This window comes from Doryrhamphus excisus, chromosome 1 (genome assembly GCF_030265055.1).
Source record: "Doryrhamphus excisus isolate RoL2022-K1 chromosome 1, RoL_Dexc_1.0, whole genome shotgun sequence".
In the NCBI taxonomy this organism is placed as follows: domain Eukaryota; kingdom Metazoa; phylum Chordata; class Actinopteri; order Syngnathiformes; family Syngnathidae; genus Doryrhamphus; species Doryrhamphus excisus.
The window spans coordinates 8078337-8094219 of record NC_080466.1 but is presented as its reverse complement, the minus strand read 5'-3'; the positions used below and the strand labels follow the sequence as shown (position 1 = coordinate 8094219).

Sequence of the window (15883 nt, the reverse complement as noted above, 5' to 3'; positions counted from 1 at the left end):
TTTGATTGCAACTAGTTTGAATTCTCTTTTCCATTGATGTTTTTTTTTTTCAGTATCATCTCCTGAGCTGACAATGTTTCGGACACCTCTGACCTAACTGAATTGAAGGTTGAAGAAAAAGATTTGGTATGTTTCTCTGAACAGCACACAGTAATTAATATTGTTGTTTTTTAACACCAAGTTTTCCCAAACGTTTATTTTTCATGAAAAAGTTACACACACAGGATATAGGGCATTCTAAAATCAAATCACATGCTTTAATCATAGAACAATATAAAACAATTCAATCCAGACAAAGCCACCAATAAGTACCTATATATAAAAAATAACCAGCCAATCATTGTATCTGTTTCTCACATGGTCACTGTCCAATGAAAAGAATGTATGTCAACGTTTTTAAAAATATAGTATCATAGTGGTATTTATCAGAAATGTTTTTTGGAGGGCTAAAAGGGGGGGAAATATACCACAGATTGCAATTAAACAGCTGCAGCTTAACAGCATGAAGATAAAATATATATATATATATGTATCAATACCAATTTTAAGGTGTAGACAATTTGATTTGTCATTGTTAAATAATTACAGTAAACTCAACTAATCTAAAACTTAGAGCCCATTTTTATCTTGGTTTCTGAAGTATAATCGTTTTTTGTGCAGTTGAATGTTTACTTGAGTAGTCCTGCAAAAACAAAAATGAAAATATACTAAATACTAAAATATGTACAAGGTATCATACATAAGGCAGCAGACCACATGCACATTAAAAATGGCAGAATTGTCATCAAACCAGATGCAGCCACATTCATAATGTTATAATATGGGAGTAGGCCTATCGATATATAATCCAATACAAAGGCTGTATAAAAAATACTTTGCAAAGATAATACTCAGTAGTGATTGACTCAACTTATTTGTAGAAACCATAACAATATGTTTATGATTGTGTAGAACTGCTGCATCCTCACCAAAGAGTATATTCCAATCCAGACTTTGTGTTTATATATCTATATGGAATTAAATTGTGCGGGTGTACCTAATATTGTACCCAGTGCGTTTACAATTGCAATATAAATCCAGCCTGTCTCCTTGTGAACGAGGGACTCATCTCCATCATCAAAAGGTTTAATAGATGAGATTGTACTTTTCATTTATTGTAAATAATTTAGAAACATCTACAAAAGACCTACATTCAAGTTGTTTAACGGTTGAGAGGTAAATTCCCATCATGGCCATGGTCCTTCCAAGCCAACCTCCCTCTCTTTGGACAGCTCCTCATACTGAATCCTTCCACTTTTCACTCTACTTGCTCTGGCTCGGCATCCATGCAAGTCTCCCATGGGTTCCTGGGCATTTGTGGCATGGAGAGGATGAGAAGGGCGATGCCGGTGAGAAAGAGGAGGATGAAACCGACGCAGGCACAGGCGAAGGACCAGCTGTAGTAGTACTGCATCCAGATGGTGTCCTCGCTCTCGATCATGCGTTTGACTGACTGACGCATCACTTCCAGTGAGATGAATGAACACAGACCTACGAGAAAGATCAGTCAAACTGTAGGTGGAGATGAAATGATTTAATATTTTGAACTTACCTGAAAATGCGAAGAACATTCCTGAAGGTTTGAGTAGATATTGTCTTCCTTTGCCCTTGCCAGTGTACGAGCCAATCAAACACAGGCATCCCAAGATCATGAAGACCAAACTGAAGATGGAGATGGCTGCAGCAGAGATGTTGTACTCTGGAATGAGAAATGAGAGGGACATCTGGTGATTCTACACCCAAGGGTCACTTCACTTGTTACCATACATAATGGTAACAATGTTTTGCTTTTTCTTTGTTTTGTTTTGTTTTTTGCAGCACTTATTCCTAAAGGTATTGCCTCAACAAGACCTGTATGTGTCATTGTGGAGATGTTGCATCACTTCCAAGATGTTGCTTGCACAATATCACCTTCAACCACCTGTTGGCGATTGAGACTGCATTAGTTTAGCACTGCAACAAGGCACTAATAGCTTAGTTTTTTGGTCTGGTGCTATAACAATACACAGTTTTAGCACCCATCCCTACTTGGCAGATTTAGTTACAGCATATTGTCGCTATTGAATGACCAACAGGATACCACAATTAAATAATGAGTCCATTGTGGGATCAACATTTACAGTTAAAGTCTACTGGGGACAATTCACAAGCTCTGCATTCAATAGGAACAAATGCTTAACAAGTAAGAGCTAATTAGAAAGCAATTCACATGCTGTAATATAACACATAGTATATGTCCTGCATATATGTATGTATCTGAACCTTTTAACAAACTATATTATGCTGTGGTTGAAATATCCCAGTGTAGCTTTTTCATAATTGGGAAGAACATCCAATTATCCAGTTTTTAATTGCTTGAGGCCAAGTAATACTTTCTTGGCATAGTTTTATCCTCTCCTAATTGGTTTTATGTTCTGTGGACTGCATCCTTGTCAGTGTTTCGGTTAACACATGATGTTGGCTTATTGGAACTCAGTAGGGAAGCTCAGGATGGAATCTGTGTTAATGTTTGCAGGCAAGTTTGTCTGAGCAGCGTGAACAGCCTTTGGCTTGTTATTCTTTTCTCTCCCAGTACAGTGAGATGACTTTCAAGATGTTTGATCTGTGGCCTGTATGGATGAACCATGCCGGCGGGAAAGCCAGTCCTTTAGGAAAGGAACGAGCCTTCACCTTCAGGCTGACTGTATGCTCACCACGTTGCTTTTGCAGAGCTAAAACCCAAACTTTATCAACACTACAAGCAAACGTGGCTTCGAAGAATCAACAAAACATTTTCATCCATCCATGCATTATCTATACGGCTTGTCCTCATTAAGGTCACGAGTGAGCTGGAGTCTTTGCCGGCTGGCTTTGTGCAAAAGTTGGGCTAAAACTTGGACTGATCACCACTTAGACACTAGAGATATAAATGAATGATATAAACCATTCACGCTCACATTCCCACCTATGGCTAATTTAGGGTGTCCAATGCATGTGCAGTGCTCCCCTTGAGTGGGAATGGTTGTTTGTCTATATGTACCCTATTATTGACTGGTGACCAGGTACTGGTACCCCGCCTCTTGCTAGTAGTCTGGGATATCATTGGATGAGATCAGACCAAGGTGGGGTTATTTTGCTTTAACTATGAGCAAATATGTGATCGATAATAAAGATTAATGTGCATGTTTGCACGATATTTCATGTATACAAATTGATTACATGTTATACTCAGTTGGGGGGAGGCGCCATCTCGACAGGACTCTTAACATAATATAGAAAATGAATAAATTAATGAATGAATGAATGGATGGATTACATGTAAAGGTTTGCTTAGTTTACATCAGGGGTGGGCAAATATTTTGACTCGTGGGCTGCATTGAGTTAACAAAATTGTCGGGCGGGCCAGAACATTTATTGAAAACACACACACACACTATTTTATGTTTGTAATTCTCCTTGAATTATTCGTCAAATTTTATCTGTAAAAGTGTTATACTATCAGTTGTATGTTCTCATGTCTCATGAGCACTTTAAACATCACACCACATCAAACTGTAATTAAATTTTACAGATTTTTTTTTTTTTTACTAAATAAGACATCCGACTTGCAAGTCATGTTGCCAGTTTGTATGTTCAAAGTTAAAAAAACTTAGTGGGCCGCATGTGCCCCCTGGGCTGAAGTTTGGTTTACATGTAACAAAGTAGAACGTCCATGCTAATCGTTGCCTTCTTAATATTTACGCAAAGTAAAATTCCTTATTTATAAATGGAGCATTTTCATAGAGCACAGATAATAGGTAATATAATAGGTAATATTAAAAAATGTGGTTTTTAATATTAGAGACACAAAATAACACCCCTATAGTCAACTTTCCACTTGTTTTACCGACTGTAGTAGACAAAATAGGAGTAAAAAAAAAAAAAACCTTTACTATAAATAAGACTTGTTACTATAAATATGCTCCCTGGGGGACCTGAGTGAGGGGTGGATTATTGTGCCTGTTGTGAGATTCAAACCCGAAATAAAAGCCTGTTGTTCCGGTTATCACATCTTGTAACTGTGTGTCTCACTGTCACCAGTTTAGACTAGTTTAGAATTCTTCATTTCATCTGCAGCTTTGAATGGTACATATTTGTATTTTAGTCCATTTTATGCTTAGATGTAATATTTTGATGAATAGGCGATATTCAACCATGAAACAAATTTTAATGCCCACAGGGAAGCTCCTTATAGCATTGTAGCTACATTGATACAATCCTCAAGCTTTTTATTAGACTTTGTGTTATGTATATATTCCCCCAACTGTATGGATGCCTCGGTGACATGTACTGTATAGTACACACTGTACACATAGTGTGCTCATTCAACCATATACATCATGATGGTGGACTCACACAGTGCGCAGGCAAGAGTGAATAAAACAACTGATGCAATCACTCGAGAAAACTTGCATTTTATATTCACTGAAGGGAGTAGGGGGTGCTGAGATATACTGTATGTGAGTGTTGTAGGATGGTATAGTTGGGAGGTGGAGGGGCTTACTGATGAACGCCTGCAACAGCATCTTCGGATGTGGGGGCGTGAATGCAAATGATGTTGCAATTCACATATTGATAGTAGCAACCAGAGAATAAGAAACTCACCTTTCTGTGTTTTGTGTTCAAATATCTCAGTATCCTGTCCTGGAGTGAAGTGGCCGAAGTAAGTGCAGTTTTCATCTGAAGGTAAGGGGGAAGAAATAAAAGTTAGTTCTGTCATGAAGTGGTGAATTTATGTTGATGCAACAGTAGAAATGAACACTGACAGACGGTTTTAGCATCTCAGTGTGTATGTTGTAAATCGGCAGCTGCCATTTGGCACATGGTGGATCGTGAACAACTGGCTTTTTATAGTGTGGCACGCTTTGCATTTAACAGTGGAATGCCCTTTTGCTTCTACACTTTCAAGCAACATTTTCACAGAAGAAAATATCCTTCTAAAATCACACACAGATTGGAGGGGTTTATGTAACTTATGACAGTTGGTGGAGCTGTGTCAACGTACACTGGTATCTTTACTACGTGCTAGATATTGGGCATTTTGTTGGATGGCTAGTGCTCCTGTGATTTGATCCCTGGGTGTGCACGGCGGGTGGAAAAGATGGGTTATATTTGTACACAACAACTGCTCAGTTCTGCAAGTGTCATTCATTCATTCTCTGCATGTTTATTTCATATGTTTGCAGAAAAAAAGCCACCTCGACTCCGAATGGCAAAAAAAGACTACACAGTAAGTACACGTAAGTATCATTATCAGTGTTAAAGTAGCAGATTAGACATTACACTTGTGTGACAGTTAAGTTAAATGTGATTAGAATGTTTCATTGACACAGATGGCTTAATACTAAATTGGGTCCACCACCAATAGTCCCATTGTTCTAAGGTTCCACTGTGATTTATTACCGACTAATGCAAACAGCCACTCAAAGAATGTACTGTAGACATATTAACACTTCAGTGAGTATCTCGAAAGATCCAGTATTTATTGTCCTTTGCGTGTTACGAGCAATGCAAACAGTTGTTGAGTGAAGTGATTGAACCTCTAAATCTTCACAGCTCTCGAGTCTAACTTTGCTCCGCATAATGTAACTGTACCGTATATAACTTGTACTCCACCTGTCAAACAGTCATACAGTGCCAATGTGTAAGCCTATCAATAACTACACACTAGACTCTCAAAAGGTTTACAGTTTGACACTTGGAGGGTGCATATGTGCCATAAAGGACACATGTCTGAGGGCATATATGTATAAAACCAACCAGGAATAAATCTTATTGTTTTACATTTTGGATGGTGATCACTGCAAGGTCCATTTTGCATGCTTTACCTCTACTTTTACCTTACCTTTTTACCTTATCAGACACCTTTTGTTATGAACTAAAACAGAGGGGGTCTCCATCAGGTCTAACATCAGTGACCCCGACTTAACTAATGGACAGAGATTCCCACAGACACTCCAGCATCTCAACCAAAAGTCTTTCCAGAAGCACTGAAGCTGTTATAGCTCATAAATCACTTAAAACTTTACATTGCCATTTGCAAACTAGGCTTACACATTTTAATTTCATTCGACTTATGTCACGCTGAATGCTTGACTGACACTTTTATTTCAGAACGCACATATTTCTGAAAGCAGAAGCATGTCTGATAATGGAAAATGTTGCAGGCCAACATAACTGTGAGTTTAAGTGAGAACTTTGACACATGTATCGGCAAAGCCACCATGACATGATGCTGTTGCGTGATCTCACGTGAAATAGAGTGCATGTCAGTGACGCGGTACAGTATATGCCATGATGCTTTACTTGCATGTGCATTCTTAATCCTATACATACACTCTCAGTATGAAACCTCTTTGAAATGCTTGCATTTAGAAATATACATGTTATTTCCCAGTTGCAGTTAAAGGACCCATGCTGGTGGAAAAACTTAAAATGAAATGGAAGACTGGCTGGTGACACAACAAAGAAAGAAAAGCAATAGGAAACAGGCTGTTCAGAAAGCTCTACTGAAAACCTCTTTATAGATGAGGATTCATGCCATTTTGAACATAATTTTGATAAGGCATGTATACATACTGTATAGTTACAGTGTGCCGGTCAGTGGCTATTTACATTGGTTGATGTCAATTGTCACGTTTCCATGTTTTTATTATGTATTCACCTATTTACAGGATTTTTTGTGATAAAGGTATTTATGTTACTTCAGATTTTTTTTTAATTTATTTGTTTTTTGTGAACATGTAAATTGGCAAACATAAAAACAATGCCATTCAATGCTTTTGTAAGTGTATGTAAGAGATACAGAAGGTGGATAATTTTAAGTACCTGGGGTCAACACTTCAGAACAATGGAGATTGTGAAAAGGAGGTGAAGAAGCGTGTGCAGGCAGGATGGAACGGTTGGAGAAAAGTGTCAAGTGTGATGTGTGATAGAAGAGTTTCAGCAGAAATGAAAGGAAAGGAATACAAAACATAGGTGAGACCAGCCATGTTGTTTGGTCTACAGACAAAAAATACAGGGACCAGAACTGGAGGTAGTGGAGATGAGGATGCTGAGGTTCTTATTGGGAGTGACCAGGATGGATAGGATCAGGAATGAGTACATCAAAGGGACATTACATGTTAAAGGCCTTGGAGATTAATTCAGAGAGGCCAGACTGAGATGGTTGGGACATGTCCAGAGGAGAGATAGTGAATATATTGGTAGAAGGATGCTGCGTTTAGAGCTGCCAGGTAGGAGGCGTAGAGGAAGACCAAAGAGGAGGTTTATGGATGTAGTGAAGGAGGACATGAGGGTAGTTGGTGTGAGAGAGACAGATACAGAAGACAGGGTTGCATGGAGATTGATTTGCTGTGGCGACCCCTGAAGGGAAAAGCCCAAAGAGAAAGAAGAAGATGACCAAGTCCCAAGTTTAAAGGTCATTTGAAGTGGTTTTATGAAACCCTGGTGAAAAAGTCATCTAATCTCATATACCTTTTATGAATGATGACATGGCCTGGGTATCATATGAATTAAGAAAAAAAATTGTTACTTAGCAACAACATCCAATTTGGAGGACATAGCGTTACTTCTCAGTCAGACCTTGAATTATTGATGGCTTGGAGCATTTCTTTTCAACATGTTTACCCACATAAAGTATGTTAGGAAATGCAAATCCTTCCTTCAGTCTGCTCCGTTCTTTCTTCTTGTTTTATCTTGTCACATAATTGCAGAGACTATATATTCTCTTGCTACATTGAGACGTACTTTTTTCAAGATGAAAAATGTTGGCATTGCCAAGTGGCCCTTCAGTCACTGACTCGGAATCTGCATTGCGATGTGCGTCTAAGTGGCGCCTCTCAGTTATTTATTAGAGGTTTGGAGCGAGGCTGATTTGTGCTTAGCTATTTAACTACTGGTACTCTTGATCAAGTTTCTTTTTCATGTCACTTTGGTTTTGCAGTTTGTAAGTTACTCAAAATTCACATCTGATTTTTAACATAACATAACACAAAGCAATAACTATATACAAAAACCTTGACTAACAAACAGGGGTTAAAAGTACAGAATGATTTTGTCAGTCTTAGTAAAATAGGATCATTAGTAGTGTAGTCTGTCACCTAGCTGACTTTTTCAGCTGGTGAGGAATCTTTGCAAGTCCACTCGTCATTATAAATCAGCTGACATAAGCTCCAGGCCTAGACGAGCCTTGGTGGAAGTCTGTACCATTCCGGTTGACATCTTGTTTAAAGCCTCAATAAAAATACGTTGGTAGGCGCAAAGATGCTGCTTACAATTTGTCTGTCTGTCAACTCTGGGAAAACCGCAGCTTGTTTGTTCGTCGTGTGCTCTAGGCTGTGCTGACAAGCTCTTTAAAGCCACTTTTGTTCTTAATGGGCCACGCTGCTGTGTATGTGTGGTGTTTGTCTGAGGGCGCATTTTAGCACATTTGATGTCACAACAGTCTTTTTGTATGTACCCACAGCAAGAGCTATGCTTCATCTTCATGGTTTCACTGCAGCATGGTTGTTGTCACTGGAAGCCAACACAAGCAATGTCAAATTGGGTTCACCATAGAGCTCCGAGCAGAGCACTTTTATGATGAAACAGTCCTCAAATCCACTCTTACCTGCACTGATTCAATAGCAGCCAAAAATGCATGGTTGACGCATAAAGAAATTGATCCTACCAGCTGCCACTATTCAACTGGATCAGCGCAGAATTCCAGTAAAGCTGCTTGAGATTAATGCAGTGTGTGGGATTTTAAAGAGTATGGAATGAAAATGTCAAATTAAAGCCGTTTCATCACTCTCAAAATCAAAGAATAATTAGAATTAGAAGGTGGTCAACAGTCGAAACTCAGTGATGTTTTTTTCAGGATCCAGCTGAAACCTGAACAAGATAATACCGAAAAAAATCTCACAATGTTAAGGAATTCATTCATTTTCTACCGCTTTTTCCTCACGAGGGTTGCGGGAGTGCTGGAGCCTATCCCAGCTGTCTTCGGGCGAGAGGCGGGGTACACCATGGACTGGTTGCTAGCCAATCACAGTGCACATATAGACAAACAACCATTCACACTCACATTCACACCTATGGACAATTTGGAGTCGCTAATTAACCTAGCATGTTTTTGGAATGTGGGAGGAAACCGGAGTACCCGGAGAAAACCCACGCATGCACGGGGAGAACATGCAAACTCCACACAGAGATGGCCGAGGGTGGAATCAAACCCTGGTCCTCCTAGCTGTGAGGTAACCACTCGACCACCATGCCGCCCATGTTAAGGAATTCTTTAAAAAAAATTGTGGATCCAGATGGTGATTCGGATCACCCCCAAAATCAATTTTTCCATATTCCATTTTCATTCATATTGATTCAAAACTTTTAAAGTTATTTTGAACAGAAACAAACACTGGCAGGCTGCACGGGGGATGAGCCACACAGCTAGGAGACCCAGGTTCAATTCGCTCGGGCATCTCTGTGACGAGTTTTTTCCAGGTACTCCGGTTTCCTCCCACATTCCAAAAACATGCTAGGTTAATTGGTGACTCCAAATTGTCCATAAGTATGAATGTGAGTGTGAATGGTTGTTTGTCTATATGTGCCCTGTGATTGGCTGGCGACCAGTCCACGGTGTACCCTGCCTCTCGCCCGAAGACAGCTGGGATAAGCTCCAGCATACCCCCGAGACCCACATGAGGATAAGTGATTGAAAATTGATGGATGGATGGATGGACAAACGCCAGTAAAAACAGAACCGCCACACTTCTTTCATGCTTGGCGGAGGTAATTACATCCGCATCTTGGTCCACATTCCTTTCACTATGATACACTGCAATTAATCACACAAATTTCTACGAATACCACTTTGATAATGTCAGTCCAAATTGTGCATGTGTATCTTTGTAAAGGGAGACTCTGATATAGCTCTTATACTGGATCCCATAAGACGTATTTAATGACATGGTAATAATGCAGCTCAGACATTCAAAATAGGAAATCCCGCCACACCTCCCCTGCACCACAAAAGCCCAACATATGCCCCCCTTCTCATACCAGGACCTCTCCCTAAAATAGTATGTCCTGTGGTTTCCAAATACCAACAGTGACTTCACTTTGAAACTACATTATGCACCCCAACTTCTGTTGAGTATGGGGTAATTTGAGCTGATGTGCAGGCTGAGTGAAAATGTAAAGGCAGCATTGCTTTGGTGGGACTGCAGACTTTGGAACTCAGTCTGGGGTCTTTCAGGTGACGCCGTCACTCAAGAGGAGAGTTAGACTTGGCGCGAACCCCCCCCCCCCCCGGCATGCACGGCTGCCATCCAAGACAGCTGAGTATTTGCGTGGCCTATATTTGTATCTCTAATGTCTGCCTGCTGTGGACTTTGCACACCATCATTAAAAGTATATATATATATATATAAATACATGATACAAATACCATGTGTTTTTGTCTAGGGGGGTATGCTGACTTCACTGTCTTTATTTATGTTATACGTATGTCTCTGGTGATGGTTATATTATAATTTAGGTAAATTTGCATACTTCCTTCCTTGTCCCTTTTTCTTTAGCTGCATCATTTTGCCTTGACTATAATGTATGTGTCTTTAGACGAAGCGAAGTGGATCAAATGAGGTGTTAAAACCTACCTTACGCAAGCAGAGTCACATTCAAAGTAGTAAAACTCATGATTAACTTGTTATCAAAGTTAAGGTACAGTATTATGGTTTACTGTGGCTAAAGTTTAACACTTGCTGATAAATTGCCCATATAATAGTGTTAATTCCGTTGTATGATGGTGGCGGTGTGATTAAAATGTCTTGCATTATTTCCTATGGTAACAATAGCTTCAGACCTCCACAGTAACTCAAGACATATTTTCCAGATGAGCGTCTCATATTGACCTTATGTCACCGCCTTACTAACTGCATTTGTCCTGCTTTTTATCACAGCAGTTTGACACCTCCCTGAAGACTTGTGACTGCGATAAACAATAACGTTCCTCTCCAAATACAGAAAGTGAACTTGGAGAAGATCCACAAGGCTGACTGAGCTCAAGCAGGTTTACGCAGTTCGTAAACAACAGAGTCCAGCATGGCAACCGCCTCAAATCAGGGTTATTAATTTGGACCTTAAAGAGAATTTGCTTCATTTGTAACATGTAACATTTGTGGGTGTGCTCTCTAAGCCCTTGCATGTATTAGGATGGGCAGCCTTGTCCGCATGCTGACAAAGGATCTTTTTTAATCTCCATTTAATCAATAAATAGATGATGAACTATATTTCAACAAAATAGTCTGAAACAAGGCATATTTTTGGTTATGTCGATGCACACAACTGATGGTAGCTGAAATGTGATGTTTGTTTTAAAACATTGCATAATTCCATATAGTAATAGATCAGTTAGGTACAGTGTACTGTAGTTTCTAAGTGAGTTACAACAATAGCTGGCATTCACACACACACACTACCCCAAAGCACTGCTTGTACCATAAGTCATTTGTATTTAACGAGCTTTGTTTTAGCCTTGGTTACATACTTTGTTTAGACTTATTGCCTTGGGAGTTTTACCTCAACATCGTTTGTCTTATTAAAGTTAATGCGAGGATAGTTCAGCAATTAGTGTTGTTCCCGGTTTCACCTGCTCTGTCATCACTGATGCAAATGCTAAATATCTTCATTAGTCTGCCAGCTAAGGCCTTTTCAGGGGGATCAGATGTTTTTCCCAAAGGGGAGCTCTGACATTTGTCACTTTGAGGCACCAAAGCACATTTGCAAAGTCCAACAATGGTTTAAAATCCCAGAGAGATGGAACTAAATGCAGGAAAGTTGTTGAGTCCGGTAACCTACACACACACACACACACACACACACACACACACACACACACACACATAGACATGTACAAGTGTTGATGATCTACTCCAGTTTCCACCTTTAAATCACTTCAGAAGGTCGTTATTTTCCATTTTAATAAACTGAGGCCACTCACTTATATTTTGAGAACGATCATAAGTTGTCTTAGTGATATTTGACTCACTGACTTTTATGTAGTTGCTCTCTTATTACTATACTGAATCCAAATGTGTAATTATTTTGGACTAGTCTGGTTCATTGCAGCTTCCTTCTTTCCTTTTGCAACCTCCTGATGCTAAGATGCTAAAAACCGATCCAATGTAGGTCAAAGTTGGAACTAAAGTTAGAAAAATGAACTTGTCAACATTAAGAAATTAGCCATATTTGCCACCTGCGTTATTCACATAGAAGTTGCTGTACCTCCCGGCAGGCTGATGGGTCCGCATCCATGTTTCTCCTGGTAGTTCTCAGCGCTGATGTAGATGTGCTTCTTGCACAGCCTCCACAGGCCAAAGTGTGCCGCTTCACAGGTTGCGTTGACCCTCCTCACCTGAGGGCTGAGCACAGCCCAGTAGTCCGTCACCACTGCAGTGAACATGCAGGCCATTCCCACCATCAGCACAAAAATGGCAATATTTATCTTGGTGCGCTTATGCATTCTTCCTGTTGCTCAGTGTTTAGTCTTGCGTAAAATAAAAAATGAATATTTAGCAGAGGAATACACGTTCGAGGTGACTCGTTCCCTCCTAAGACGCGCAGCAAACTTCTCGGTTGTCTTGCTCTGAGGTTTGAGTCTGTGCCTGTGCGTCCAAGTGAAGTCACACTGCTTCGTTCTATTCGCAAATGCTTTTTCTTTTCCTGCTCACTCCAATCCACTCTCCGACTGAGGGGGGCTGCAAGTTTAGAGGCACAGCTGTTGAGGTTGATCAGGAAAGATGATGACCAAACCAACTGTTTGCCATGGCAGGCAAAGGGTGCAGCGGTGGGGGCTGTAAGTGGTAGTCAGTGTTGTGACAAGTGGGGTGGGTGTCTGTAGTGCTATAAATTTGACCGGTGAGTTAAGTTGTGTGCCTATCCTGTTACTCACAGCATGTATGAATATACGTGCCCATCTAAACCCCGACCTCCTTGTGAATTTAATAAGAAAATGCACTGTAAATAGTCCATCCATCCATTTTCTATACCGCTTATCCTCATGCTGGAGCCTGTCCCAGCTGTGACTTCGGGCGAGAGGCAGGGTACACCCCGGACTGGTCGCCAGCCAATCACGGGGCATGTAAATAATCCAGAAAATATTATTTTATTGTGTATACAAGTTAAAAAATTTGGGACTCAGGAGTGACCCCTGGGGTACTCCACACTTAATGTAATTCTCCTAGCTACATACTGCGTATCTTTTTGATTTGTATTTTTGATTGACATTTGGATACTCCAGGACGGTGGACAGATAGTTCCATTCAAAATAATTTGACACAAATTATAAAATGCCTCATAAAATCTTAATTTCCACAGGCATTATTTAACATTCCCAAATGGCATACAGATATAGAGTGAAGTTGACCAGGATGGCACCTGTTTAAAGAGCATTTCCTGCAATGCCAGGTCTGATGGGTAAAGTTGAACAAACAAGGTCTAGTTGTGCCCTTTCGTGTTGAACTATAGCAGCATTTTACAAAAGGTATCTTTGTTTGACATGAACCTTTCTTCCTCCCAAAACACTGCTAATTAACAAGCCAAGTCTGTCGTTATTTGGCATTTCATAATGAGCAGGAATTTTAAAGCTTGCGTCTGCTCAGACACATGCCCAGATCATTCATGTCGGAATGGACAGGTGAGGCGAAGAGCATGAATGGCCAGAGATGACTACAATTTGTCAATGTGCTTATTCCCCAGCCAAGACCAAATACAAGCTACTATCAAGTGTATAATACAAAGTACAAACTATAAAGTGTATAATAATAGTAGCCACCCTCGGCCATCTCTGTGTGGAGTTTGCATGTTCTCCCTGTGCATGCGTGGGTTTTCTCCGGGTACTCCGGTTTCCTCCCACATTCCAAAAACATGCTAGACTCCAAATTGTCCATAGGTATGAATGTGAGTGTGAATGGTTGTTTGTCTAGATGTGCCCTGTGATTGGCTGGCGACCATTCCAGGGTGTACCCCGCCTCTCGCCCGAAGACAGCTGGGATAGGCTCCAGCACCCCCACGACCCTCTGAGGATAAGCGGTAGAAAATGAATGAATAATAATAATAGTAAATCCATAGTAAAAATAACTATTCATAATACTTGGATAGTAAAATAAACAATGTAAAGGTATGTCTAAAAATACTGTATATATAAATGTAGACATTTAGCTATAACATTTCAACCTCCATGGAACTGATCAAAATTACTGAGGAAATTACCAATGCCAGAGATCACAGTATGTGTGAAGCTGCTGTACTTGCCAAAAGCCTTCCATACAGTTAATCACAACATCCTAACTACAAAATTATAAAGGTACAGAATCGGTGGGCCAGCGTCGAATCTGGTCAAAAGCTATCTAGCTAACAGGAAGCAATACGTGAAGCGAGCACAATACACATCTGCAGGTTTAAATGTTACCTGTGGCATTCCCCAAGGGTCAATCCTGTGACCAAAGCTGTTCAAGTTGTATACTAATGACATCTGTGAAGTGACAAAAGTTATTTGTAGATGATGCTAGCGTCTTTGTTCTGGAGAAAGGAGAAAGAGCTGATTGGAAAAGTCACACATTAAATGGCTATACTAAAAAGATTAATAAAAATAGATTATCATTGAACCTAAGTAAAACTAAAATAATGATATTTGGTCATAGCAGAAAGGATATTCAAGTTGACGGTGTGGACATTGAAAGAGTGGAGTAAAATAAATTTTGGGGATCATAATAGATGGAAAAAATGAGCAAGAAATCTATAATAAAAATCAACACCAACACCAACGTTGCACTCTCCTTTGCTGTTTTCTTTACAGACACAAGAGTTGTAAGATTGAATCCTGTGTCTTTTGAAAGTAAAATTGGGAAAAACACTTCTGGGTGATGACTCTGGTATAGCAGTGACCTCTGATCTCACAGGTACCAGTTATTTCAACCTTTGACATTTTCCATCAATGCATCCGCTTCTGTTGAAAATGTAAGTGAGTCGTCGGGAAGAATCATCATCAAACAGTAATGGTGTGGATATAATGACGTATTGATTTTAATCATATAGAACATAAAACTATTGCATTGACGTCAGTCATCAGTCGCTCGCATGCATACTTAATGTCACAAAGCTGTCATTGAGTGTTAATACGAGTTCATTTGGTGCTACACAGAGCATAGAACATGCCTCGGTGTATTTGTTGTATATTGGCTTGATTCAGTGTGCTTTCATCATCATTATCGATGTTCTGCTCAAAAGAACTAGAAGCGTGTTAAAGTTGTTTTGAAAGTCGATTGAGAAATGGCTATGCTTCACTCATTGTCAAAATGCTTTGCCTTTAGCATGTTGTATTGCAGGATAGTTCACTGACACAGATTTTGCATGATTAGTGATTAACAATTACAGATTACATAGAAAAAGTTTTACATCTTTGAGTTCAACTCCTAAAAAATGGGAGTACTTTTGTTGAGTTTAATTAGCTTAAGCATCACGATCTGATGTGTTTCATGTAAAAAAAAAAAAAAATACTGTAAAAGGGATGAAACTCCAATTCCTTCAGGCTAATGGGAGCTTCATCCCAGTGACAGATGTCACCCCAATGGATACCCACAGTTACTGGATCAAGTGTATGGCACCAATAGCCACGGGAAGCTGGGAATAAAGGCCCCCGAGGAGAAATGTCAGACACTTTACACTTTCAGAAAGAACTTAAGAGCAGAGAGGGTGCCTGTGGAGAGGAAAACTCTCCATGGGGGGGGGGGCACCACTTGAATTGAACATTTCAAGTCTTCTTTGGGTTGAAGAGATGAATGAAGTT

At 39.9% G+C, this 15883-nt stretch overlaps 1 protein-coding gene and 1 long non-coding RNA gene across 2 annotated transcripts; one reads left to right on the top strand and one right to left on the bottom strand.

Annotated features, from left to right (window-relative positions):
* Positions 1-55: 55 nt before the first annotated feature.
* LOC131129354 (uncharacterized) lies at positions 56-8953 on the top strand. The gene is made up of 5 exons (XR_009129830.1): positions 56-126; positions 1272-1553; positions 1655-1812; positions 4693-4743; positions 5244-8953. It is a non-coding gene; the product is annotated as an uncharacterized LOC131129354 (long non-coding RNA).
* Positions 194-12822, bottom strand: LOC131129349 (voltage-dependent calcium channel gamma-1 subunit-like). The gene is made up of 4 exons (XM_058072815.1): positions 12322-12822; positions 4663-4737; positions 1592-1738; positions 194-1530 (listed from the first exon to the last, which is right to left on the bottom strand). Exons 1-4 carry the CDS (start codon positions 12557-12559, stop codon positions 1298-1300), a joined length of 693 nt encoding a protein of 230 aa, XP_057928798.1. The 5' UTR covers positions 12560-12822; the 3' UTR covers positions 194-1297.
* Positions 12823-15883: the final 3061 nt, after the last annotated feature.

What these genes read in the sequence shown, in the direction of transcription:
- LOC131129349 (XM_058072815.1), bottom strand. Translation starts at nt 12,559, where the DNA reads ATGCATAAGCGCACCAAGATAAATATTGCCATTTTTGTGCTGATGGTG. An exon ending in TGAACACAAAACACAGAAAG is followed by an intron (nt 1,739 to 4,662) that starts GTGAGTTTCTTA and finishes TTCTCATTCCAG; the next exon opens with AGTACAACATCTCTGCTGCA. An exon ending in AATGTTCTTCGCATTTTCAG is followed by an intron (nt 1,531 to 1,591) that starts GTAAGTTCAAAA and finishes TCTTTCTCGTAG; the next exon opens with GTCTGTGTTCATTCATCTCA.